The following is a 26,011-nucleotide window of genomic DNA, read 5'->3' on the forward strand; positions in this document are numbered from 1 at the left end:
CCAAACCCTTCCTATTCATATATCCATCCAGATACCTTTTAAATGTTGTCAATTGTACCAGCTTCCACCACTTCCTTTGGCACCTCATTCCATGCATGCACCACCCTCTGTGTGGAAAACGTTGACCCTTAGGTCCCTCACCTATCTCACCTTAAACCAATGCCCTCTAGTTCTGGACTCCCCTAACCTGAGAAAAATAATTTCGCTATTCACCCTCTCCACGCCACTCATGATTTTATAAACCTCTATAACGGTACCTCTTAGCTTCTGATATTCTTGGGAAAATAGCCCCAATCTATTTAGCCTCTCCCTATTGCTCAAATCTTCCAACCCCAGCAAACCTGCACCCTTTCAGGCTTAACAACATCTTTGCTATAGCAGGGAGACCAGAATCGAGCACAGTATTCTAAAAGTGGCCTATCCAATGTCCTGCACAACTGCAACATGACATCCTATACTTAATGCACTGACCAATAAAGGCAAGAGTATCAAATATCTGCTTACTACCTTGTCTGCCTGTGACTCCACCTTCACGGAACTATGAACCTGCACCCCAAGGTTTTTTTGTTCAGAAACACTCCCCATTAACTGTATAAGTCCTACCATGATTGTCCTTACCAAAATGCAACAGCTCACATTTATCCAATTAAACTCCACCTGCCACTCCTTGGCCCATCGCCCCATTTGATCAAGGCCCCCTTGTACTTAGAAATAACCTTCTTCACTGTCCACTACACCACCAATGTTGGTGTCATCTGCTTATTTTATAAAACTAAAACAATTTTAAAATCCAAAGCTATATAGCAATGAAATACAGATTAAGTCAGATGCAAGCTAACTTAATCCTCTCAACTAATGACCGGTTGTGTGACTGATGCTTTGCAGGGCTGATTATGTGTTTGTTTGAACTTAATCCATTTAACAGAACAGTCAATTCACTGCTTTTGTCCTGACATGAAACTGTTTAGACCTACATCAAAGCAAGAACACCAACATAACTCAGTAAACGGAAAGCCCATAAACACCCTTGTTTATGTTTGTTTCAAATTTCCAAGGTTTGCAGATTTTTGCTTTTATTAAATACATTACTTTCTTATTCAGCAGTCAGGTTCTAAATTGATGCAGGAGTGTACTGAAACCATCACGAGTGGAACCATGCAGGATTTTCCTATCTCGGATAGGAGAAACAGCTTGGGACCTTTACCCAGTGCTCAGGCGAAACAGTCACTCACTATGGTTTACAAGGAAGCAGACTTCTATTGGCCTGGACTGTTTGCCATCTTTTCTCTCAAAGTGTAAGGGCCAATAAGAGGCCTTCCAGCTTGACTGAAGCAGCAGGCTGCAGTAAAGGTTAAGTAAGTCGTTCAGAGGACACTTCAAGATGGAGGCTCCCTCACTTCAGCTTTTCCAAATCCAAATTTTAAAATGGTTTCTGCAGTCAGGCCACCGCAGCTTACAACATGAACAGAAAATCTCTCCTAATTGGAGACTGCCTCCATACACCCAACTTGGCTTCGCCACTTGCAGGCACCTTGAGGTCATGAGCTCAGGGAGCTGGATTGGATACCAGATGCATTCGGGTGGGTAGCCCTGCCACCAATGGCACCCTCTCCACCTCCACCAGTACCCCCAATCTCCTTAAAAATAGCCCAGAGGCAAAAAGGAGGAACCATGACTATATTTTAGTTCTCACCTGGCTCTGATCCCAGGCTCCGCTGGGGCTGAAAATATTGTGCCATAATTCACACCAGTGTTTTTGTATCCGTCTACTAACACAAAGCTACTTTCTAATTACTGAACATGAGATGAAATTGAATATGCAGGAGTGTGAAATGATGCATCTAACCAGAGGGAGAAGCAATCTGACCTAATGCCCAAGATCTAAGTAGTGTCTTGGGATAGAGGAACTTGGGAGCTTCATGTGAATAGAAGGTGTAAGGACATACTGAGAGAATAACTATCAAAGTATATGGGATTGTGGGCTTCAAAAATAGAGGTTTTGAGTACAAAAACAAAAAAAAATTATACCAAACCTTTATGAAATTTGTGAGGCTGTTCGCAACAACTTTAAACTTAGCATGGCATTAAAACCCAGATATGTAGTTAACAAGGGATAACATTTACAAGGATTGGTACAGAAAGCCAAAAACATAACAAAAGGTATGTTGAGAGCTCCTGTGGTGCAGCTGTAACCCCCCACCTCTGAGGCAGGAAACCCAGGTTCAAGTTCCACCTGCTCCACAGATATTATCACACATCCCTGATTAGGTTGGTTAGAAAATATCTACATCTGGGAGGGGGTCTAGTGGTAGCAACCTTATCTCTGAGTCAGGAGACCCGGGTTTTCATCCCTCCTGCTTTAGAAGTGTGTCATAATATCTCTCAATAGGTTGATTAAAATATTTAAAAACATAACTGTGAAGTTTTTGTTGATTCAATGACATCCAAACAATTACATTCTGCATGGAATCTCAACAGTGCACCTGATGAAGAATAAGATGATCATGGATAGCAACCTCAGGATTTACACATATAACTGCACATGTGGGTTCCAGAAGCAGCATCAGTTGTACAGGGTAATAATGATTAACATTGACAGTTTCAAAGTCACTAATTTATGCAGAATTCAGGCTAATATGAAATGTTAGTCACCAGACAACAGTTGGTTCTGCTATAACATGTGTTTCTTCAACACAAATTGGCTTTAACAGGATTGAAGAATTTAGACTATTATTTGTAGAATGAGAACTTTCCTTACCTGTATTGGCTATAATACGATTCCAGTCCCATTAGTTTAAATGGTGTGGCTATTGCGTGATTATCTTATAATATGCGATCACACAAGAATGCAACTATTGTGTTATATCAGAACTGACTGTACAAGAACATGTACAGCTTCTCTCAGCTGTTAGTCACTCTACAACCATCTGAACTAAAGTGGAAGGTCTAAAATGATGGATTTTTAAAAATGTTTTGTGCTAACTGTGTTTTGCTTGTAGAAGCAACGATTTAATTATTATAATGGCAATATTCACACTCGTAGAAGATCTCCAAGGCTTCATGGATTGAGAAGTAATATGGTCACAAAGCAGGACAGCATACATGCAAATAGGGTGTACCATATCTTAGTTCAAAAGGGCAACTAAACTGAGTCACAGACTACAGAAAATCATTTCTGGAACTTCCATGGAAATCCATTTGATAGTTTTATGAAAGTCTGAAACACTGCTCTGTATAAAGCTCAATTAAAAGAAAAATTGCAAATTGATACTCAAAATTGAACTTTATAAGGCGGCAATAAAAAGTGAAAGTTGTGGAGAAACTCGGGTCTAATAGCATCTCTGGAAAGAGAAACATAGTTAGCACAGCAAGTCCAAAAATGACTGTTTTTTGTACTATAGAAAGTTAAACAAATGATGGGTTTTATATAAATGGGCATAAATCCATCACTTCTCTAACTTTCTCTTCAGTTTTTAAGAAGAGACATATTGAACTTCAACCATTAATTTTCTTTCTTCCCATAGATATAGTCAGATCTGATGAGTTTCTCTAGCACTTCATGTTTGTATTTCCAGTTTCTAGCATCTGCACCATTTTGTTTTCATTTATAAGGCAAGCAACAATACCTTTGAACCTTGTAGTCAGTTTTCTTTTTACCTTATTTGGCTGTACTGCACGGCGTAGATTTTCCATCCACTTATCCCTTTCTGCTACTGAACGACATGAGAAGCATTTGCTGCCTGTTGAAGTTGTCACCTGCATTAATGATAAATTGATTTCTCAGTATTATTTTAATTCAATTTGTCTTCCACATAATCTGTCAGTAAGCTCCCATTACGAAATATTAAAATGTTTTCATCTAATGTGAAACACATAGGCAATCAGCTGCCCATACCTTTTTGCCATATAAATCAAAAGGAATTCAAGTTCATTCAGTAAGTTACGAGATCTCATTTGAGAGTGACAGCAATAACAGAATCGAGGAGATCTGGCTGTAGAATTATTTTGCTAGGGAAGTAAATAGTGTACGTTCCTCCTCCTCCTAAGGAATTCTTGTTCTGATAGGGCGCATGCACATTTTGGGCAAGGACAAACTTAGGTTTACCTGAGATGTCAGAGATCAAAAAATATACTTATAGATGAATAATTTCAACTTGGGCAAAGTTGTTATTCTTGGAAGATATTTAACAATTTCACAAAAAACTGCCCAGGTTGAGTGTGTTGCATTTTGCTCAATAGACAACAACTGTCACTTTGATTACATGGATACATTTCAACAACAAGGGTGTCATTTCACAATGACAACAAAAGCATTAATTAGATTTCAAAAATAGAGGGAATTTTTATTTGAAAACAAATCCTTTGATGTCATGCTGCAATCAAATAGGTGTTTGCTGATTAGTGACTCATCCTTCATATTAAGCTACAAATATTAAATTTGAAATGCATGGAATTTTATTTGAATGGTCTTCAGTTTCACAAAATTACTGCTAAACATTATTTAAAAATGGAGGTAGTGTAGTCTTCAAAGCATTGTTAGAATTACAATAAATAATGCAACATGAATCAGTTAATATATTTGAATTTAATAACTCCACATAGAACATGCTCAAAATAATGAAAAATAGGTCTTTTGTGTCCAAACTGCCTTTAGTTTTTTTTTAAACAAACATCCATACTGACCTCAATAACACAAAAGCAGCAGAAGATTTGGTTGAAGTGTAGACTCTTAGAATACAATTAACCCACTCCCACAACATGGAAGTAATAACATGGGTGACCTGGGATGCTTATTAATACATACAGAATGTTACCAAGTATTACCATAGTCAACTGAGCACTAAAATAGTCTAACAGACATAATCCGGACTGAACAACAGTGTGTACGCAAGAAATTAAGGTCTGCCCTCAGGGTACTTTACATGTTTTTCTCAAAAAATGAGTGTGCTTAAAAAGTGGACTAACCTCAGAGGATTGCAATATTAGCAAGTATTAGTGAACTTAATTACTTATTTTGTACACATATACAATTCTTCATTTAATACTCACCTTGAAGTTCTGATTTTCTTATGAATTGTACTGCAATATTGTATGATTAGCAATAAACGAAGGGGCCCTAACAATTACCAACTTGAACGAGCATTATTTTTAATAAGCTCTAGCTTATTTCTTGAAGTTGCCTGGCAGGGTTCAATGAATGCTCATAGCTTATTGAAATTATGGAGGAGAGGCCCCATTTTGCAAATAAGAATTGGGCCTCTTGACTTTTATTTTACATTTATTCATGGAATGTAGTGCACTACTAAGGCCATAATTTATTACTCATCCCTAATTGCCCTTGAGAAAATAATGGTGAGTCACCTTCTTTAATACAAATGAGGGTCTTCGTAAGGCCATTTCAGAAAGCAGTTCAGAGTCAACCAAATTGATGAGGATCTGGCATCGCACATATGTCAGACTGGAAAATGAAAGCAGATTTCCTTCATAAAGGACATTAGTGAACCAGCTGCATTTTTATAACATGGTCACCAGTACTGTGATGAGCTTTATAATTCCAGAATTGTTTAATTAACTTAATTTAAATTCCCCAGCTACCATTCAAACGTGTTAGGCCATTAGTCCAAACCATTACTCTTGCTGACAGACAGTAAAAACTCGGTTTAACTGAACCTCTAGCATCAGAAGGAATGAAGGGCACTGATCAGGACAGATAGGGGAGTCGAATGGGCTCCCTAGAGAAAAGGGTGTCTTGGGGAAGGAGGCTAGATGGGGAGAAAGATCAGACAGACACAGGATTTTGACAACCAGATGTAAACCACAGGCTTGAATCCAGCACATACTGTTTTCCTTGCGTGTTCCTTGTAGAATCTCACATTTTCCTTCATGTTTGTATTGGCTGGATGTCAATGGAATAAATAATCCTACTTCATGACCTTTCAGCTGGCCATGTGTTAAAACTGCATGGTACATTTCTGGTATAATCAGCAGGATTCCACAGCATAGAGGTGTGGTAGATGAAGTTGACAGATGCTTAGCCAAGATGGAGTTGATGCTAGAGGAACTGAAAGCAGCAGGTTCCACAAAGGAAGCTAAAACCGCACTGGTATGAGTTAAGACCCAGGCATCAGCACAAGAAATTGAAACTTTAGGCCAAACTAGGGTAGAGGCTCCACCGATGTATTTTCTTGATATTATGAACAATGGAAACAGTATGCCTAATTGTTAATGAGTACAAAGCTGGTATACCTGAAGAAAGACTGGAAACACTCAATGGTTCAATGCTTGAAAGATGGATTTAGGACCCAAAGCTGGTTATGACATGCAAGGACCTCAATGTAAATGAGTAGGCTGCGTTCATGATGAAATATCTCTGTGGGAAAGCCCATTGGGGAATATTGGGAAGAGATACAGATTTTCAGTAACATCTGCTGTGGATCTTTGAGCTGCTGACAAGGATTTTGAGGACAACAGTAAGCGACGTAGCTACTGGACAGGTTTTATGAGCAGAAGCAACGTGAAGGACCTTGTCGCTGTACCCTTGGAGGTGGTGAAGTTATTCAATGGCATCAGCCTTAATGAATGATGAAGCAGGGAAGCAAGTTCCCCAGCATGGAATCGCTGGTCATCAAGAAACGTATAGACATCTTTGCAATGAATTTTATCCAGTAGTGATAGAACTCTAAAACATTTTCAAGATCATGCAGGCCATTCTCACCCATGTTCAAAAACCTTCAATTCTTGCCAGAGGATTAGTACAAGACTAGTTTGTCTGTTTCAGTGTTCCGTATTGGTTTCATAGGCACAACGTTGAGAACAAGATCCACAGTGATGCATTTTGAGGGGTCTAATAAGTGAAGGATATACACAATTAATGATAGGTCCCTTGGGAGTTTCAAGGATTGTGAAGTGATCTGCGAGTGTCATGAATCCAAGGGGTGTATCCATTGTGGGAAAGCCTGGAAAACATGCAAGCAGACCCTTCCCAGAGGCAAAAAACTGAAGAAACAGGTGCTGCTAATGACCTGCTTCAGGGAAAGCTGACTGACCCAGACCCCAACATGGGTGATATGCCACAGAGACTAGAACTTTTGAAAGGTGCCATGAAGGATGAGAGGCTGAGAGATTTCTCTCGAGCAAATGCAAATGATGGATATTAGCCCAACTGTTATCAGTTGCCATGATCACATTCTAGATGCCATAGCACACCAAACCTGCTTATCAAACAGTCATTGTGAGCCACATGTAGTTACAAGGACAGCATTTCTCAAATGTGTGTAAAGCAACTTCCAAGTGATATTGGTGAGAAAGGTAATTGAACAGGGCAGCTGGAGCAGTTGCACCAGGAAGTCCAGCAACAAATGTCAAAGTAAGGGAATGCTCCAAGCAGGGTAGCTGGAGCAGTCAAAAGATCCTTTGGAAGGATCTTTGGGGAGGGAAACCTGCTGGGGAAAAGGATCAGACAGTTAAAGGGTTTACACAACCAGATGTTCAAATCCTAATTTTTCTTCATGATGATTAGATTCCCGACAGTGTGGAAACAGGCCCTTCGGCCCAATAAGTCCACACCGACCCTCTGAAGAGCAACCCACCCAGATTCCCCTACATTCACCCCTGACTAATGCACTTAACGCGACAGGCTATTTAGCATGGCCAATTAACCTAACCTGCACATCTTTGGACTGTGGGAGGAAATCCACACAGGCACGGGGAGAATGTGCAAACTCCACACAGACAGTTGCCCGAGGCTAGAATTAAACCTGGGTCCCTGGCGCTGAGGCAGCAGTGCTAACCACTGAGCCACCATACCGTCCATAGCAGAGGATGGTTCCAATACATCGACCTCTGGGTTATGGGCCCAGCACACTCCCGCTTTGTAAAGCCCTGCTGCCAGTGGAATAAGGAATCTCCGCTTCATGATCTTTGGGCTTTCAATGTGCTTAAATTTCAAGTTACATAGTGATTAAACCTTAGCCTTTCTAATAGGGAATCAGAGTATCATGCCTGAGGTACTCCTGAGGGAGTATTTGGAAAAAACACTTCAATAATTCACAGTAAGAGACCTAAAGTTTTTTGAATTGGGAATATGTACACCAATCAATCTTGCAAAACCTAGAATATGGTGCATCTTAAGAAGTGCTTCAGATCTATTGCAAGCAAAAGACCCATAAATTAAAAATTCCTTTGTATTGATGTTAAGTCTACTATATGATTCTGTGTTGAAAGTGTGGTGCTGGAAAAGCACAGCAGGTCAGGCAGCATCTGAGGATCAGGGGAATCGACATTTCAGGCACAAATGAAGCCCCATTCCTGATGAAGGGCTTATGCTCGAAACGTTGATTCTCCTGCCCCTCAGATGCTGCCTGACCTCCTGTTTTTCCAGCATGATACTCTCGAGTCTAATCTCCAGCATCTGTATACACATAAATGTAGCAGAGAAAATGTTTTTTGAATATGCAATTAGGCAACTGGAACAGGTCTGAGGAAAATTGTAATATGCATAAGATATATTAAATATTTACACGAATTGATAAATCACTAGAATTATGGGTTACATTCAAGTGTAGATGTTTTAAATGTAATATAGTATGCATGAGAAATGCAACTGCTAAACATACATATTCAATATTATTTACTACTTAAACTGTCTTACTGTATTGATAGAAACTTTTCTTTCCACCAACTGTCTATGAACACATACAAAAGATTATTATTTTTTCCACATGCGTAAGACCATAAGAAACACATAGATAAAATATGAAAAAAATTTCACCAGTTTGTTTTTTCTTGCAACATGAAAAAGTGTATGCAGTTGGGTGCCAGTACCGAATTATACAATGACTGACTTCCTGATGTTGTTAGGTAAGGGATCCATGCTGGTAGGACTGTTTTATTCTGTCCTGATCGTTAGTCCACTACTGGACAGAGCTTCAGATGTTATCAAATCATTCAACTGTATATAGGCATTAAAAATATTTTAACATTGCCCTACGACAGCTTCAGGAGGACTGGGACTGTTGCCAGCTATGGAAAAGTCTAGAGTCTGGACTGCACACTCCCAGGAAGATAGAAAACCTCGCAAAGAAAAAAATGATAAAATATCACATTTAATTCATCAATAGAGAACTCTATTTTGGTATTAATGAGAAATAAAGATTGAGAAAAAGAAGCATTTCAGTGAGACAGTCTCTTTTATTAAGGTAGGAGAAAAGTTTCTATGCAATTACTTCCATAATGTTCAGCGCAAACAGTAGAATGGGACTTTTTTTTATTTTGCTATAATTCCTGAATTGAATAAAACATTAACTGTCTCTACTGAAACCTGTCTCCTGCTCCTTCACCTCCAAATAAGTGTGAACAACTCACGGACCTCTTTGTCATTAGCCTGAGACCATTTGATAAACTGCCTCTGTCAGTTCCCTCCACTCCCTTTGCCTTTTAAAGGTCAAACTTCCTTAAAGGCTTCCCATTGCCCAATCATCGAAAATGTATCTCTGTAGTTTCTCTCCTATTTCCTTCCAGTTAATCTCTTATTTCTCATGATGCTCTTTGGTCAACTCCTGTTTTTATTTCTTCTGCTTGCTCTGAGCTCCTCTTACACAATGAGACCCTGCTCCTGTTCCTTCGACTGTATCCCTAAGCTGCTGACCACCCAACTTCCTTTCCTGGTCTCCAGCAAACTGACACTTTCAATAGCTTACTGACCAGAGGTGCTGTCCACCTTCAAATCTGCTGTCATCCTCTCCTGAGAAAAAAAACATTTGAACCCCCTCCACACTATCACCCAACTTCAAATCATCCTTTCCTGCTTTTGTACATGTCACCTCCTTGGAGTCTGTTTCCATACTGTACAACTCTATGACTGTGCCCACCTTCTCTTGAACTCTATACTTGCATCATTCCAATCTGGTGTCTTCCCCACCTCAGTATCAGACAGCTCACATCAAAGTCAAAAATGGCTTTTAATGTGACTCTTACAAAGGTAAGATATCTCTTAATAAAAACCAAAAGAATGTGTATCCTGTAAATCAGAGACAAAAACAGAAGTTGCTGGAAAAGCCTCAGCAGGTCTAGCAGCATCTGTGGAAAGAAATTTGATTAGACATTTCGGGTCGAGTCACCCTTCCTCAGAACCGAATACTGAATGGCCTGGACAGAGTGGACATTGGGAAAATGCTTCCATTGACAGGAGAGACGAGGATCTGAAGGTGCAGCCTTAGAGGAAAGGGAAGATCCTTTGGAATGGAGATAATGAGAAACTTCTTGAACAAGAGAGTAGTGAAGGCTGTGGAGGATAGGTCATTGAACATATTTAAAAGAGTTAGATATATCCTTGATTGCCAAGGGGATCAAAGGTTATGGGGAGAAAGCTGGAAAGTGGGTTTGAAAAACCTATCAGTCATGATTGAATGGCAGAGCAGACTTGAGGGCTGAATGACCTAATTTCTGCTTCTACGAATTATGGTCTCACAATAAATTCTTCCAAGTAAATACTGGATGGACCAAAGCCACTGTCTTTGTTCCCTGCTACAATTTCCTAGACAACACTGACTGACTCCATTCCTGTTCCTGGCAATTACCTGAAATTGAATCAAACAATTAACTTTGGTATCATATCTGACCCCTGATGAGTTTCAGACAACTAATTGTATCTCCTAAATTAAAAGTGCACATTTCCAACTCTGTAACATGGCTTGACTCTGTCCTGGCTTGGTTCGTCTATTGCCAATTTTGCCAACCATGCTTTTGCTTTTTTCCCTATTTAACCCTGAGCTGACCTTTAAATTGCATCACCTACCCATGACAAACTGTCCAGACTCAAATTCTCCAACAATTCCCTTAGAAGCTCCAATCTTCAAAAACTCCAAATTGTCCAAAACTGCACTTCCAGTAGGCTCTCACACAAGTATACCCTAGATTAATCACTATTAAAAACTAAAAGAACTTCCATATATAGATTTCTTACATCACCAGATGTAAACTTACAAGTTACTGTTATTTATATTCAGTGGATGAATGCTTAAAATGCTGTTATAGTTCCTCTGTCTGATGATATTTTGATGGAATAGTACATTTAAAAGCCTTCAGAAATAGCAGAGGCATTAAACCACCGAATTTCCAAGTGTTAACAATGGCAACAGTAATTTCTGTCTGGCATAAGAGCTGAAAAAAGCTTTATATTTTTAGTATTCTAAGTAAGCTCAAAAAACATTATTTAGAAAAGGCAGATAAAAATACTTTACCTTTCACAAGGCTGAGATGTTTTTAACAAATCTCTTTGTACAGCTGCAATAAAAACTTACAGAAATAGAGATTAAGCAACGAGTATTAGTTGGAAATCAGTCTTCTGTGATAACGTCCCTTTGAATAAGGTTGGATGTCAATTTCATTGACTGTAGGATTGTTACTTCATACGTGTGAAGTTCAAAACTGAGAAATCAGTAGTGCAAAGTTACACCTGATAACTTTGCTGCAATGCTTGGTGTTCCACAAAAAGTCGTTAAGATTGTACAAGAAGAGCTCTGCCTTCTGGATACTTAACATTCCTTTGCAGCAGTAGTGGGCAACTTTAATTCATGTGTAAACTCTGAACTGGAGTTTTGAAATTTATCAAACAGCTTAGCATTATTAAAAAGACATCCTCTACTTAGCACCACTTGTGAAGGGAGGAGTTCAATTTAACCACGTTTAAAAAATGAGGCCTATTACTGAGTAGAAAATACTGAGACTGTGATACTAATATACGCCTTGACTTCATCTTTAAATCCTTTCATAATCTCTTCAGTCTTTTGAAATCCTTTAGAATTTGGCCTTCTATACATTTTCTCCCATTCCAGCAAGTTGTACATTGCCCCAGTCTTTGTGACAGGGCCTTCAGACACCAGAGTTTCACTCTGCCCAAAGTACTTCTGCAATCTGCTTAGATTTGTAGGTTCAAAGGCCAACTTAAAAATCAACCTTTCAATCCACTCTTCTAATGTTTCCAATGTGATCAGAAACTGTTTCTTTACAGTTTCACTCTAAAACACTGATGTTCTTTGATGTTGAAAGTTCTGAGTTTTATTATTTAGTTTATCAAATGGATTGTTGAACCAAGTTACGGGTGTGCAAATCAGAAAAATGACTTTATGACTAGTTGATGAAAACACTGATTTTTGGTGCTTCTCTGCTTACCTCGAAACAGTAATCTTGACCTAGGATACTACTGTGAACAGATTTAATCATGACTTCTTCCTCCATACTGAGATCCAATGCCTCCACAGCACTACTAGGACTGAGCAAAGACTCGTGAGAACGCGATTCTTTCAACCTCGGCATTAGACGTGATCTGAAAAGAAGCACAAACAAGGAAGGATCAAAAAGCAATCTCTCTCTTTCAAATCTTTCTGATGTGAATACATAGTTGCACAGGTTAAATTATCAGAATAGGTTTTGCATGCAGTTTTCCTGAATGTATATCACTTCATTTATCATTAAATTTAGAGATATTCTTGGTTGTCCAGTTGGGATACAATGTTCTTTTGAACCAGACAGTCAGAACGAGTTACATTCATGTACAGACTGCTGGATCAAAACGATGAACATCAGCAAGGCAATCAACAGGCATTGAGCTAACTAATAAATAACTTCAGTACCACTTTGGTCAGTTAAGAAAATTAGGTCAGTTTTGCTCCTAGTCATGGTGATCACTGCTACAATTAGATGGTAAGGGAGGAGAGGAGAGGACCAAAGTTCAGCTGCAGTGATTTCCCACAGTCAATAGAAATCTGACAATGATTGGGCAAGCTTTTCAATGTTTGGATAGCCACTTCCAATGAAGTATCCAACAATGTTTCAGCACTGAATACAGAGATTCATTATAGGACATCTTATCAAACTCATGTGGGAAATGAAAGATAAAGGAGATTAATGGGATTCAAATTGGGATTCCATTCTGGTGTGTTCCTAGGTTACATTATTTTTATCTACTTTTTCAACAGAAAGTAACTATAATTGAAAATGACAGAATACAAGAAATGGCTGATCCTCATGAGGCAGCATTATACACAATCCTCATCAGATAACACATCGCACTATTGCATATTGTACAAATTAGAAGTTGTTACAAGACTAGGTCTAATCTATACAAGTTGAGAAGGGGCAAAGAATCATTGCTGCCTATTGTAGCCTGGTGTCAAACCCTCTTTTCTTTGATGTGGCCACATAGATTTGCTGAATATATAATCGTATACAATAAGAATACTTGTGGCATTTTATTGAAGTAATACTCCTTTCATATAACACGGTTCCTTTTTGAAATTCTGGACAATTTAGTTGATATTTTGAAGTCTGGTCTACACAAAGCAGCACAGATGCAACCAAATGCAAATGATTGCATGTGACACTGCCTCCCAAACTATTTTCCAATGGGACCCCATTTTAACCATTTATAATCAGCATAATCCAGACACTAGTATAATAACATTCAGATTATTATTATTATAGTCTGTGTATTAAGATCCTTAAACGGCACCTTCCAAACCCACGGCCACTTCCATCTAGAAGGACAAGGGCAGCAGACACATGCGAACACCACCACCTGCAAGTTCCCCTCCAAGGCATTCACCATCCTGACTTGGAAATGTATCACTCTTTCTTCACTGTTGTTAGGTCAAAATCTTCCCTGCATGAATTGTGGCTCAATCTACAGCACATGAACAGCAGTGGTTTAACAAGGTATCTCACAACCACCTTATTAAAAGCAATAAATGCTGGTCAGCCAGAGACACCCATGTCCCATGAGTGAATTTTTAAAAAAAGTGAGCAATAACACATCATATAAATTGAAAATCTGAGTTTTAAAAATACTCTGTTAAAATGGTTTATGTGGCCATGTAGGTTTCAGGTAAGCTCTGCCATATTCCCTGAAAAGAATCTAGCCCCTCTTTCTCTCTATCATACACATACTTGGCCCCATTTCTCAGATTTCCTGCCCTGCAACTATACACTATTCCCTTTTTTCCATTCTTCATATCCCCCTCCTTCACACATTCACTCAGCCTCTCTTCCAAAATTCCCTCCCAGACACATTCATCAGGCCCTCTCCCTCCCCTTTCCCCCACATTCAGTGTTTCACTTGCTGCTCTCTGCTCGCACCAACCAGTATAGAAACATCCCAGTTCTATTCAAACTGATCGCAAAGGTTATTTCAAAGAGTGATTCAAGCTCACAGTCTTTCCTTGCTATGTGATGATACTGATTCAATGGGTGCAGGCTTATAGGCTGAGCGGTCGACTCTCCCAGCTGTTATTGCTGTCTCAGAGAAGGGACTGATTACAACTCCAGATGTGTCACCATTGAGGATCACGACCAATGGTTTGGGAACCCCTGGCATAGCAGGTAAAGTTAATGGTTCTGATCACATTTACTATTTGAGATGTGTTAAAGATTGTTACTTTAGTGGCAGTGTGATGGATATAATTTTGTTATCACCAAAAAGAAAATCATGTCTGCATCTATATTAAACTGTTCTTCCCCCAGAAGTCCAACTCTGCCAAACATAATGAAGTGTAGCAGTCTCTGCTATAGAATACTTGACTGGAAAGGAAAAATCATCATCTCCATCTTCTGGTTGAGCTTTCTATACTCAGTATTCAATATTTTGTACTTTAGCTTAATTGTCACAGCTAATTTAGTTGGGAAAATTTGTTAGACTTGATTTAACATTAAAGTACATATCAGAATGTAAAAAGGCTCCAATGTACCGTTTTAACAGATATGTTTAACAAAGATTATTCCTTTTTCAGATAGTTTCACTTATCACCTGTCAAAACTACCTACTACTTCCTGCACAAATCTCCGAACAACCTATCTATCCAACTATTCAAGCACCATGTGCCCTGCATATGGCCATCTGAAGATTGCATTTTGGACTTATCAGCCCTTTCTGAAAATAATGATCTGGATTTGAAATCCTCAAGCCGAAGGGAGTGCCTAAGATTATTATTTTCTCAAGGGAGATAAAGAAAATCAAATATAAGGCTCTCCAACTTTTTTTTGTCTCACTCTCTCTCAGATACTGGCTCTAAGGAAACAACACCAGAGTTTTGGAAGAAAGATACTACTTGGTCTCTTAGTTGTGGACCTTCCATTTACAAGGATGTGTAAATAAAGATATACAGCAACGAATTATTATAAAACAAGGGTTGTTATTCAAGAACATTTTTTTAAAAATAGACAATACTATCATGGACATGTGAGTTCTCTATCTGTGTTTAGCTATTAATATATTTGAAGCTATTTCCACTATCTCTCAACCTTCATAGACAGCAATGAAGAGAAGACCAATGAAAAAGACGCAGTGAAACATATTGCTGACGAAACAATATGGATGGATAGAAACTCCTATGTTAACAAAATAGGTTGTGAATCTTATGTTTCAGAATGACTTTACACTGGACTCCATCACTATATTTATAGGGTGGCATTGCACTCTGAATAAGCAAATACCAAATGAAAAGTTAACAAAACAATTCGATTGTAATTAAAATGATGATCTTTTAAAATCATGTACATATCAGAAACTGCAAGTATGAGAACTGTACCTCCTTTTTCATATTGTCTTGATTCATAAGACTCAACTGGCACTATTACATCATGGCCTGTGTAATCATGATACTGTTAGGAAAATAGACCCGTGATAGCACAGTCATTCGCTCAATAAGAATTTTAATAATTGCACTCACACCTAGGATAATCCTCTTTGTACTGCATTCATTTTTCTAAACCACTTTTCCCAAAGATTTTTGGCACAAAGATATGCAATCTGTGATGGTACTTTTTCTTACCCATAGATTACTTTAATTAACTGCATGGTCCTATATAAATTATTTCTCCTAATGGATGTGCTACTATTCTAACGGAGCTCAATTCTTCTAGGAATGAAGAGTAGTGATTTTCCACCCACAGAAATACTCAGGCGAATTAATGTCTCAGCTACCCAATACATTAACTGGTGGGAAGGTCTTCTTGTACTGATTGTAATGTTTCATAATTGGCAGTAATGACAAATTTGCCAAAACAGCTTGTTATAATCTCAGCAATAATCATACTACTAATCTAATGTTAAAAGGGTTCTATGAAAAACATAAATCAAGACTATGCAGAATAAAGTGTCATTTTATATTACATATCGGAAGAAGTGTCATTATTTAACACACAGAAAAGGTATATGCTCTTCAAGTAAGAATGCAAGTTAATCAGCTCCTTCAATTTCAAAAGCTGTCATTATCCCTGAAATTGTTTTATTTACACTGATCTTGACCTTTTGTTATGTGTGTCAACAAAATAGTTACCACCCAAATAAATGGGCTATTACATTTCAGCTCACACTTGATTAAATGGTCTCTTTTGTTTGTAAAATAAAATTTTCCAGAATTATTCTTCAAAAGTTTACCTACACAGAGAACAACTCCACAGAAGAAATATGCATTTTTTTTCATCTTTCTGGAAGATTACATGTGATTTTAAACTTAACATAATTCTGGCAGAAAATGAATTGCAAAAATACAATTGTTGCTGCTTCCTGTATCATTTGCTTCACAATAAATCAACTGAATAGTACAACATATAGAAGAATGAACTGAATATACAAGCCTGAAGTATTTTTTGTGGATTAAAGAAATTCCAACTTGAACTTCTGTTCAATAATCCTTAAGGTATTGCTATTCCTCAGCACAAAACAGTCACCTCTTACCAACCCAGTTTAAGAATTGAAAATGCCTTATTTGTATGCAGTATTGCAGTTACCTCCTTTTTCAACTCCCAAGAGAACACACAATATCCTGTTCATAAATTTCACATCTGATAACAGCTGGGTTTGCCCATATAATCACAGGAAATACATAGATGTTTCTAATCTGCTTGCAGGCTATAGCTTGAAAGCCATTTAATTTCTGATACTGTATTGTCATTAAAAAAGTGTTTAGATGGAAGACACAAAATACTTGAAATAAAAGCATCAAGCAGCCTGTGGTTCAATCACAATCCAAAACAAAGCACAAAGAATAATTGGCTATGGTGTCTAGCAGTTGTGAGGTAGTAACTGTTTGTACTGATCTATATATAAAATTAATACTTTCTTAGCAACCCTGAGTGCAACCTTTAGGATTGAAACAGTGGACAGTTGGAAAGCAGTGAACTGAACAGTAAAAGCAAAAGTTTAGTTGACAGCTGAACAGGCACATTGTTTCCATTGGCTTCTTTGTAGTCAGGCAGGCAGTCCCAGTCAGTCCAAATGCGAACATTTCTTCAGCGACCAATATCTGCTACAGCTGCCCGACTTTAATCATTTTTTATCCCCACAACCCCCTTCACCTCCCTTGAAGAACATTATACTAATTTAATTTCTTTGAAGATTCTCTTGAAAAGAAAACATTCCATAAAGATCGAATCAGTTACCCTTAAATTTCAATCTTACACTAAAAACCATTTTGTGTCAACTTCGGGGCAAATAAATGATGCATGTTCTATTTGAAGGTGTGTTAATTTGGATATCTCTCACAAACAATTCATTTCACAACATTATTGGGTTTTACAGTTCATATTTTCATAACAAGATCCAATTTTCTTTAAACTAAATGCAATCTTTGAAGAATTACTGTATTTTATATTTGAAAATTTGGAGAGAGATTTTATTTTCACAAAGTTTGATTCAATGTTGCATCTTGTTAGTGCATCTGAAAAGACGAGCCATATCATTCATGGAGACCATGTGTGCTTTATGATATATAACAGATTTTGAACAGATTGCATTTGGGAAAGGGAGGAAGCAGCTGTACACATTCAGTTCCCTACATTGTCAGTGCCTATTCACTTCCAGACAGGAAGGAAAAGCAACAAAGCTTCTCCAAAGGGAACAACAAGTATCGCAATCACAGTTCTGCAAAATTGGTATCAGAACAAGGATGGTAGCAAAGGAATAGAATAATATTTCTATGGAAAATTAAAAGTAGTGGTAAAAGGATAGAAAAAATACTCTTAACACTAGCAACGTACCAACAAGAAGCACAAATCTTCACTAACAAAACATGTTCACTGCCATCCTTCCTCATCTTGTGCATCTCCCACTCCCAGGGTTGCTCCCTTATTAGTAATGCCCACAGTTGTCAAAGTTCTAAAGGTACAGAATTGTACCCTCAAGCTCTGCTTTTAAAATGCCCCATAAAACCTACCTTTTACTGGTTATTTAATCATAAATATTAACGTTACCTCCGTGGGAACTGTGTCAATTTGAGACCAATTACATGTATTGGATATTTTATTACATCAAAGGTGTCAAATAGATGCCTATTGATCTTATTTCTGCATAGATGGTGACTCAATAAAAGCATACCCATATCCATTAGCTAACATTGATCTGATAGCAAGGTTAATTAAATATACACAAGTACTTCCTGTTCTGGTGAGTCTTGTTACTCAATGCAGAGACAAGTGACCACAGGAGTGTGCAACTTTCTGCATTACGTATTCTCAAATAGAATTAAGGGTAATGCTTTTGACAATTCAGGATCTAAATATATATGGCAGCAGAAAGGTTGGAGGTAGTACTATGGAAGATTATAGCTTTCTTCATAGAGAACGCATGGGTCAGAATGAGAGAATTTAAACATAGAAATGCAAATTCATCATCAAGCTTGGCAGCATCTAAAGGAATAGCTTCGGGAAGCTTTAACAGTCTGAACTCTTCCCCTAAATACCTACAAGTCACACCTGGCATATTGGAGGACGAGTGTGGTCGTCAGTCATATCAGCTTCAGGACATTGCTGCAGGAGTTCCTCAGGGTAGAGTCCTGTGCCCAACCATATTCAGTTCTTTCATTGATGGCCTTCACTCCAACATAAGGTCAGAAGTGGAACTGTATAACATTCAGCACCATTCAAGACTCCTCAGATACTGACGCAGTCCATGTTCAAATGTAACAAGATTTGGACAATATCCAGGCTTGGGCTGAAAAATACTAAGTAGCACTCATGGCACAGAAATACTAGGTAATGACCACTTCCAATAAAGAGACAATTTAACCACTGCCCCTTGAATTCAATAGAGTTACCATCACTGAATCCCCCACTATCATCCTGGGGGTTAGCATTCATCAGAAGTTCAACTGGACTCACCATATAAATACAGCAGCAACAAGGGCAGGGCAGATGCTTGGAATACTGCAGCAAGTAACACACCTCCTGACTCCCCAAAGCCTGTCCATCATATACAAGTCACAAGTCAGATGGAATCGTCCAAACTTGCTCTGATGAGTACAGCTTCAACAACACCAAAGTAGTTTCACACCATCTAGGACAAAACAGGCCACTTGATTGGCACCACATCCACAAACCTTCATGCCTTCCACCACTGACACTCAGTAGTAGGTGTGTACTACCTACAAAATGCACTGCAGAACTTCACTAAAGTCCTTCAGATAGTACCTTCCAAGCCCATGACCACTTCCATTCAGAAGGGGAAGGGCAACAGATAATTGTGATCGCCACTAGCTGCAAGTCCTCCTCCAAGCCACTCACCATCCGAACTTGGAAATATATTCCTTCACTGTTGTTGGATCAAAGTCCTGGAATTCCTTCCCTAAAGACATTGTGGGTCTACCTACAACAGAGGGACTAAGCGATTCAAGGAGGCCACTCACCACGACCTTCTCAAGAGCAACACAGACAAGTAATAAATGCTGGCCAGCCAGTGACACCCACGTCCTACAAGAGAATAAAAAGTTCTTAAAGACAAAGACCAGCAAGTAAGAAAAGAAGTACTATAAATATGGCTAGGAGGGTTTATCAGTTCCAAAAAAAATCATAAAAATCGAATTAACATCTGAATATGAAAATTAAGGCTTTTAAATACTTTTCAAGTAATTGGATTGAAATATCCCAAACAAATCCTCAGAGGGCTAAGCATAGTTCCTGTAACTTATATCAAAGTTAAATGAATAAAATATCGATCTTTTCCATTTACCAACAGTGATTGAGCTTTTTGAAAAAATAACAAAGAGGATTGATGAGGGCAGAGTGGTTGACATGATCTATATGGACTTCAGTAAGGTATTCAACAAGGTTCCCCATGGGAGACTGGTTAGCAAGGTTAGGTCTCTCAGAATACAGGGAGAACTAGCCATTTGGATACAGAACTGGCTCAAAGGTAGAAGGCAGAGGGTGGTGGTGGAGGGTTTTTTTCAGCCTGGAGGCCTGTGACCATTGGAATGCCACAAGGATTGGTGCTGGGTCCACTACTTCTCATCATTTATATAAATGATTTGGATATGAACATAGGAGGTATAGTTAGTAAGTTTACAGATGACACCAACATTGGAGGTGTAGTGGACAGTGAAGGAGGTTACGTCAGACTACAATGGAATCTTGATCAAATGGGCCAATGGGCTGAGGAGTGGCAGATGGAGTTTAATTCAGATAAATGCGAGGTGCTGCATTTTGGGAAAGCAAATCTTAGCAGGACTTAGACACTTAATGGTAAGGTCCTGGGGAGTGTTGCTGAACAAAGACCTTGGAGTGCTGGCTCATAGCTCCTTGAAAGTAGATTCGCAGGTTGATAAGATAGTGAAGCCGGCGTTTGGTATGATTTCCTTTCTTGGTCAGAGCACTGAGTACAGGAGTTGGGAGGTCATGTTGCGGCTGTACAGGATGTTGGGTAGGCCACTTTTGAAATATTGCATGCAATTCTGATCTCCTTCCTTCCTATCAGAAGGATGTTGTGAAACTTGAAAGGGTTCAAAAATATTTACAACGATGCTGCCAGGGTTGGAGGATTTGAGCTATTGGGAGGCTAAATAGGCTGGATCTGTTTTCCCGGAGCGCCGAAAGCTAAGGGGTGACCTTATAGAGGTTTATAAAATCATGAGGAGTATGGATAGGATAAATAGGCAAAGTCTTTTCCCTGGGGTAGAGGAGTCCAAAATTATAGGGCATAGGATTAAGGCGAGAGGGGAAAAATATAAAAGGGACCTAAGGGACAACCTTTTCATGCAGAAAGTGGTGCGTATATGGAATGAGCTGCCAGAGGGAGTGGTGGAGGCTAGTATAATTGCAACATTGAAATGGCATCTGGATGGGTGTATGAATAGGAAGGGTTTAGAGGGATATGGGCCAAGTGCTGGCAAATGGAACTAGATTAGGTTGGGATATCTTGTCGGCATGGATGAGTTAGACCGAAGGGTCTGTTTCCGCACTGTACATCTCTCTGATTCTATGACTCTATGACACTGTTTTAAAAAGGTACTATCAGCAATTTTCCTTCAGAAGGAAATTGATAGTCTCCTCTACTCAATACACACCAAGCCACATAGCTCACTTCAATTGTGTGAGAAAATGGGATCAGCAGAATTCTGTGGAATAACCTATATATTCAAAATTAGTAAATACCAAATCCTAACATTATGACATTCATGTAATATTCAAAAACATTGAATATATTTATTAATGGTTCTTCTCCATTGAGTTGTGGGGTGAGTGCAGGAAATCAGAGATACTTCCAGAATGCGAAGATGAAGATGTCATGCAAAATAGAATTGGCAATCTGAGATATATTCTTCTTATCCTCCAATCTGGGAGATACCTTTAATAACAATTATAAAATCACACATCAAAATTCATAAACTCTCAGGATATCTGCAGACAGATGAAGATTTCAGGTTGAGAAAGGTGCCAAAACAATTCTCCTTGCTTTGTAGCTAAATTAATCATGATATTGAGTCCCACTCAATGAGAGTCAGTGAGTTGATGATGAGACAATATCATGTTCACTGGGTCAGATTGGTCACAAATTACACTTGGTTCCTTCCTCAGTCAATTCAACTTCACAAAAATCATCAGAAAGCCATTTTCAAACATATTAAAAATAGCAATAGATTTCAGATTAATGAACCATTTAATGAAAATCTCTGAGGCAACTTTAAATGTAGCTTGGAACTGGATCATAGTACAATGACTTAAAGGTGAATTCCAACAAAGTTTCAAATTCAGAGATTATGTGGAAGGAAAGCTACTTGATCAATTTACCTGGCCTTTGCTAGTCAATGTAATTTCTAAACAGTCAAAACATGACACTAGTGTTGGCAGAATACCTGACCTGTCCAAAGCCTGCACAAATGTCTTATAACTCCATTACTTCACAACATTTCTGACTCCTGCTCCAATGCCCACTTCCTGGCAATGTCCCTTGTGATGTTTCACCACATTAAATGTCATCTAAGTGGAAGTTACTCCATGGTATATTAGTACAGTGTATGGATTTTAAAATATTTTACCGAATATTTGTTTGAGATGTAGCCATTCACCTTAAGAAAGCTGTAATCTTCCATGTTAATACTCCTCCATGTACTTTTTTCAGCTGCCATTTATATTGAATATTCTAAACTGTCAAAAAAATTCTTCTCAATTCATTAAGGTTGAGACTAGTACATTTGGAAACTTGCATAGTTTTATGAATTACTGTCACTGCATTATTTGGGGAGTGAGAGAGGCAGATTAGAGGTTAGGAAATCATGACTCATTATTTTCAATTAAGGACAGCAGGAAAATGGCACGGTGGATGAATATGCTAAGTGACTCTACACTTTAAGCCAACATAAGTTCTATTTGAAATAACAGTGGTATATTTCATGGATTTTCTGCTGGTATTTATGAGTTAGCAGTTTTCATCTTGGACAACAACTAAGTTGCAGAGAACAGTCAGATACTAATCAATGATTTATGACGGGAAAGCACTATCAGGCACATTACAGAAAAGGATACTTTAGGAAAACTGCTTAAAATTGAGCCAATGACAATAAAGCAATGCAACAAAAGCCCAAGTTCTCCACAGGCAGATTTGGGTCATATAAATCAAGATATTACTCCTTTACCCAAACAGTAATCAACATGTGAACTAGAGTAATTGGTTGTGAAGACAAAGTAACTTGGAACAATTTAAGCTGGTTCTATTGTTGGAAAATAGCAGAGGTTCTTTTCCAATGGATTTTCTATGATGGGCAGTGAACTTCACCACCTGCATCTTTCTTATGAAGCACCAACATAACATTAACTCAAGTATGCAACTACTATAGAAACATGGCTTAAATCTCTGAAACACATTATCCCTTAATTTCAACTTGTGACAAATTGCCCCATTTTTAAAATATTAATATTTACATACTTAAATTCTATTTCAACTAACATCAACATACTACCAAATTATGACTACCATTCTATTAAAGAATAGTCCCCATCTATTTAGGAATGGGATGCCTATTGACAAACAATTAGATTAATGTTTTATGTAAACATTACAAGATGTTAGTCAAGAAGGAGAATGGAGTGCTGAAGCAAGGCCAAGTTAACAAATTTAAAATTAGCAGTCAGTGAAGAACAGACCCTGCCTTCATTGCCCTATTGAGTTTTATGACAAGAGAGTAAATGAATTGCTCATAATTCATGTAATAGTTATTTTTCTCAAATAGTCTTTTTAAAAATTATTCACTTACAGGCTCTAGGCACAGTTGGCTAAGTCAGCAGTTATTGCCCATGTCTAAGTGCCCTTGAGAATGTAGTGGTGAGCTGCCTTCTTGAAATGCTTCAGTCTGTGTGGTGTAGGTACATCCTTTGTAGTGTTGGGAAAAGAGTTCCACGATTTTGATCCAACGACAATGAAGGAAAGTAGATATAATTCTGAGTCAGGATGCTGTGTGGCTTGGAGGGGAACTTGCAAAGGTGGTGGTGATGCATTCCCATGCATCTGCTATCCTTGACCTCCTAGGTGGTGAAGGTCCCACGTTTGGAAGGTGCTGTTGGTACAGACTTTAGATGATGCACTCTGCTGCCACTGTATGTCAGTGAAGGGAGTGACTATTAAAGATGATGCATAGGTGCCACTCAAGTGGGCTGCTTCGTTCTAGAAGGTGTTGAAGTTCTTGAGTATTGTTGGAGCTGCATCCACCCAGGAATGAGAAGAGTATTCCTAGACAAATCTGCCTTGTATATTGTAGATTGTGGAGTCAGGTGGTGAGCAACTTTTTTTTTCAAACTGCACACCTGTCAACATTCGTGCACAGCAATTAGTGTGCTGACTCAGACTGCAACATTGACTTCCAGTTCCAAATGTTACTGCCATGCACAGACCTTGGAAATCCATGCAAAAGAAAAACAAATGACAGGGAATACTGGTAGTGAGTTACTTGCCACAAGATTCCCAGCTACTGACTTGCCCTTGTAGCCACAGTCTTTTGCAGTATTGAGTGCCTTTAGCTGTTATTTTGATATTATATGGAGTGAATCAAATTGATTTAAGATTGCCATCTGTGATGCCAGAGATGTCAGGTGGAGGCTGAGGTAGAGTATCAGTACTTCTGGCTGAAGAGTGGGGTTGAGGTAATTTATGGAACTTCCTCCTTCTAATAGTTGTTTAATTGACCAACACGATTCACACCAGAAAACCAGATTGCAAAGCTTAGATCTGATCTGTTGATTGTACAAAAATTACCAGTATTGACATGACTGATCTTAATGACAAGATGCAGGTTTATGTGCAACTAAAGTGGCACCATTTGCAAACTTATTTAAATACATACAGAACTACATTGATTTTTCATAGCGTGCTTAAAGTAGTTCATACTTTCAATTTGAAGAGATAACTGTCTCTCCTTCTACTAATTATTGATACTTGTGCAGTCTGAGTTATGATTTTAAAAATAGTTCTGTAATATGGAATAGCCTATCCACTGTGAAACCTGAAAAGGAAAGACTGGGAGAGTTATTCTTGTGCAAAGTATTACTCACCTTCACACAGAAAACTAAATATGCTTACAGGAATCTATAGAAATTTTTTGCAAATGCCTAAATTTTCTCATCTGCAGTTGAGCCTATAAGTCAGCCTTACTTTTTCCTGGTCATTGCAGATTATTATTCATGGGAGAAAACTTGCGTATCTCATGGCCCCTTCACAAGAAGCAATCAGTGCTGGAACCAGAATAGTCTGTCGGACAGTTCTGCCTTGAACTCAATGAAAAACATGCCAATGGGCAAAACAGTAGCAATTCTGGCTGATGATGTGGTTGTTGGGGTTCCTGCACTTCTGCATTTGCTTTTAGACGTGTCTCGAATCTGTTCGTTTGGGTTTCCTAGATACAGATGAGACTGCTCACAATCAGTTTTTTTTTCAAACAAAACAGCCAAAATAGATTTTGACAGCGTTATGTTTATTAGAAGTTATACTTGAATTAATTAATTTGGCTAATTTAATGAGACAAACTCTTAGAGTCTTGTAAGGAGCTCCATTCGTTTAACCTTATGAAAGAGTTTAGTTTTATCCAGTTTATGCATAACTATATTCAGGTTATGCACAACTGAATATCTTATTTGTCCATTTTTAAAAACTTTTGCATATGGCTTCAGTGAAGACAGCCCTTTATTAGGTGTATAAGTATTGGACATAGTGTTGCACTGATGACAGTTAGTTATTGGTATCTTTTAATAAGTGAGAAATATCAATAACTCAACACTACAGCCACAAAGTGAGTTATGACAGTGATTCATACAAACGAAAAATCCTAAACTTGTCATTCCTGCTCAGCCATTTAATTTACCTTGCATCAAAATAATCATGCAATACTTTTCACCTTTGAATTAAATGAACATGGTTTGCCAACAGGAAAGGTAGAAGTCACACACACACATATATATATATATATATATATATATATATATTACAGGTGGACAACCCTTTATCTGAAATCCAAAAAGCTCCAAAATCCAAAGGTTTTTTTGTGAAGTTTTTATCTCATTAACAAGGTTGTTTGGCGTGCAAACAGTTAACCCAACTCCACAACCACTCGATGCATATCACTCAGATGCAACTTGGGGTCTGGGGGGGTGTGGCCCAGCAATGGCAGTCCTCAATTCTGTTGCAGGGCCCATTACTCAGTGAATCTGCTGTTCGGTAAGACTTTTTAAAAATTTCACCGTTGAACTGTCACATATT

At 38.3% G+C, this 26,011-nt stretch overlaps 1 protein-coding gene across 11 annotated transcripts in view; it reads right to left on the bottom strand.

Moving 5' to 3' along the window:
- The window catches only part of LOC122564877 (disabled homolog 2-interacting protein-like), a 684,630-nt gene that overhangs the window by 92,775 nt on the left and 565,844 nt on the right, over window positions 1–26,011 (bottom strand). For all 11 annotated transcript variants that reach the window (XM_043720268.1, XM_043720274.1, XM_043720269.1 and 8 more), the window contains 2 exons: window positions 12,172–12,325; window positions 3,658–3,756 (listed from right to left, as the gene is read on the bottom strand). In XM_043720268.1, the coding sequence (XP_043576203.1) occupies window positions 3,658–3,756; window positions 12,172–12,325 (253 nt within the window). The remainder of the gene's footprint in view (window positions 1–3,657; window positions 3,757–12,171; window positions 12,326–26,011) is intronic.

Source organism: Chiloscyllium plagiosum, chromosome 30 (genome assembly GCF_004010195.1).
Source record: "Chiloscyllium plagiosum isolate BGI_BamShark_2017 chromosome 30, ASM401019v2, whole genome shotgun sequence".
Lineage (NCBI taxonomy): Eukaryota > Metazoa > Chordata > Chondrichthyes > Orectolobiformes > Hemiscylliidae > Chiloscyllium > Chiloscyllium plagiosum.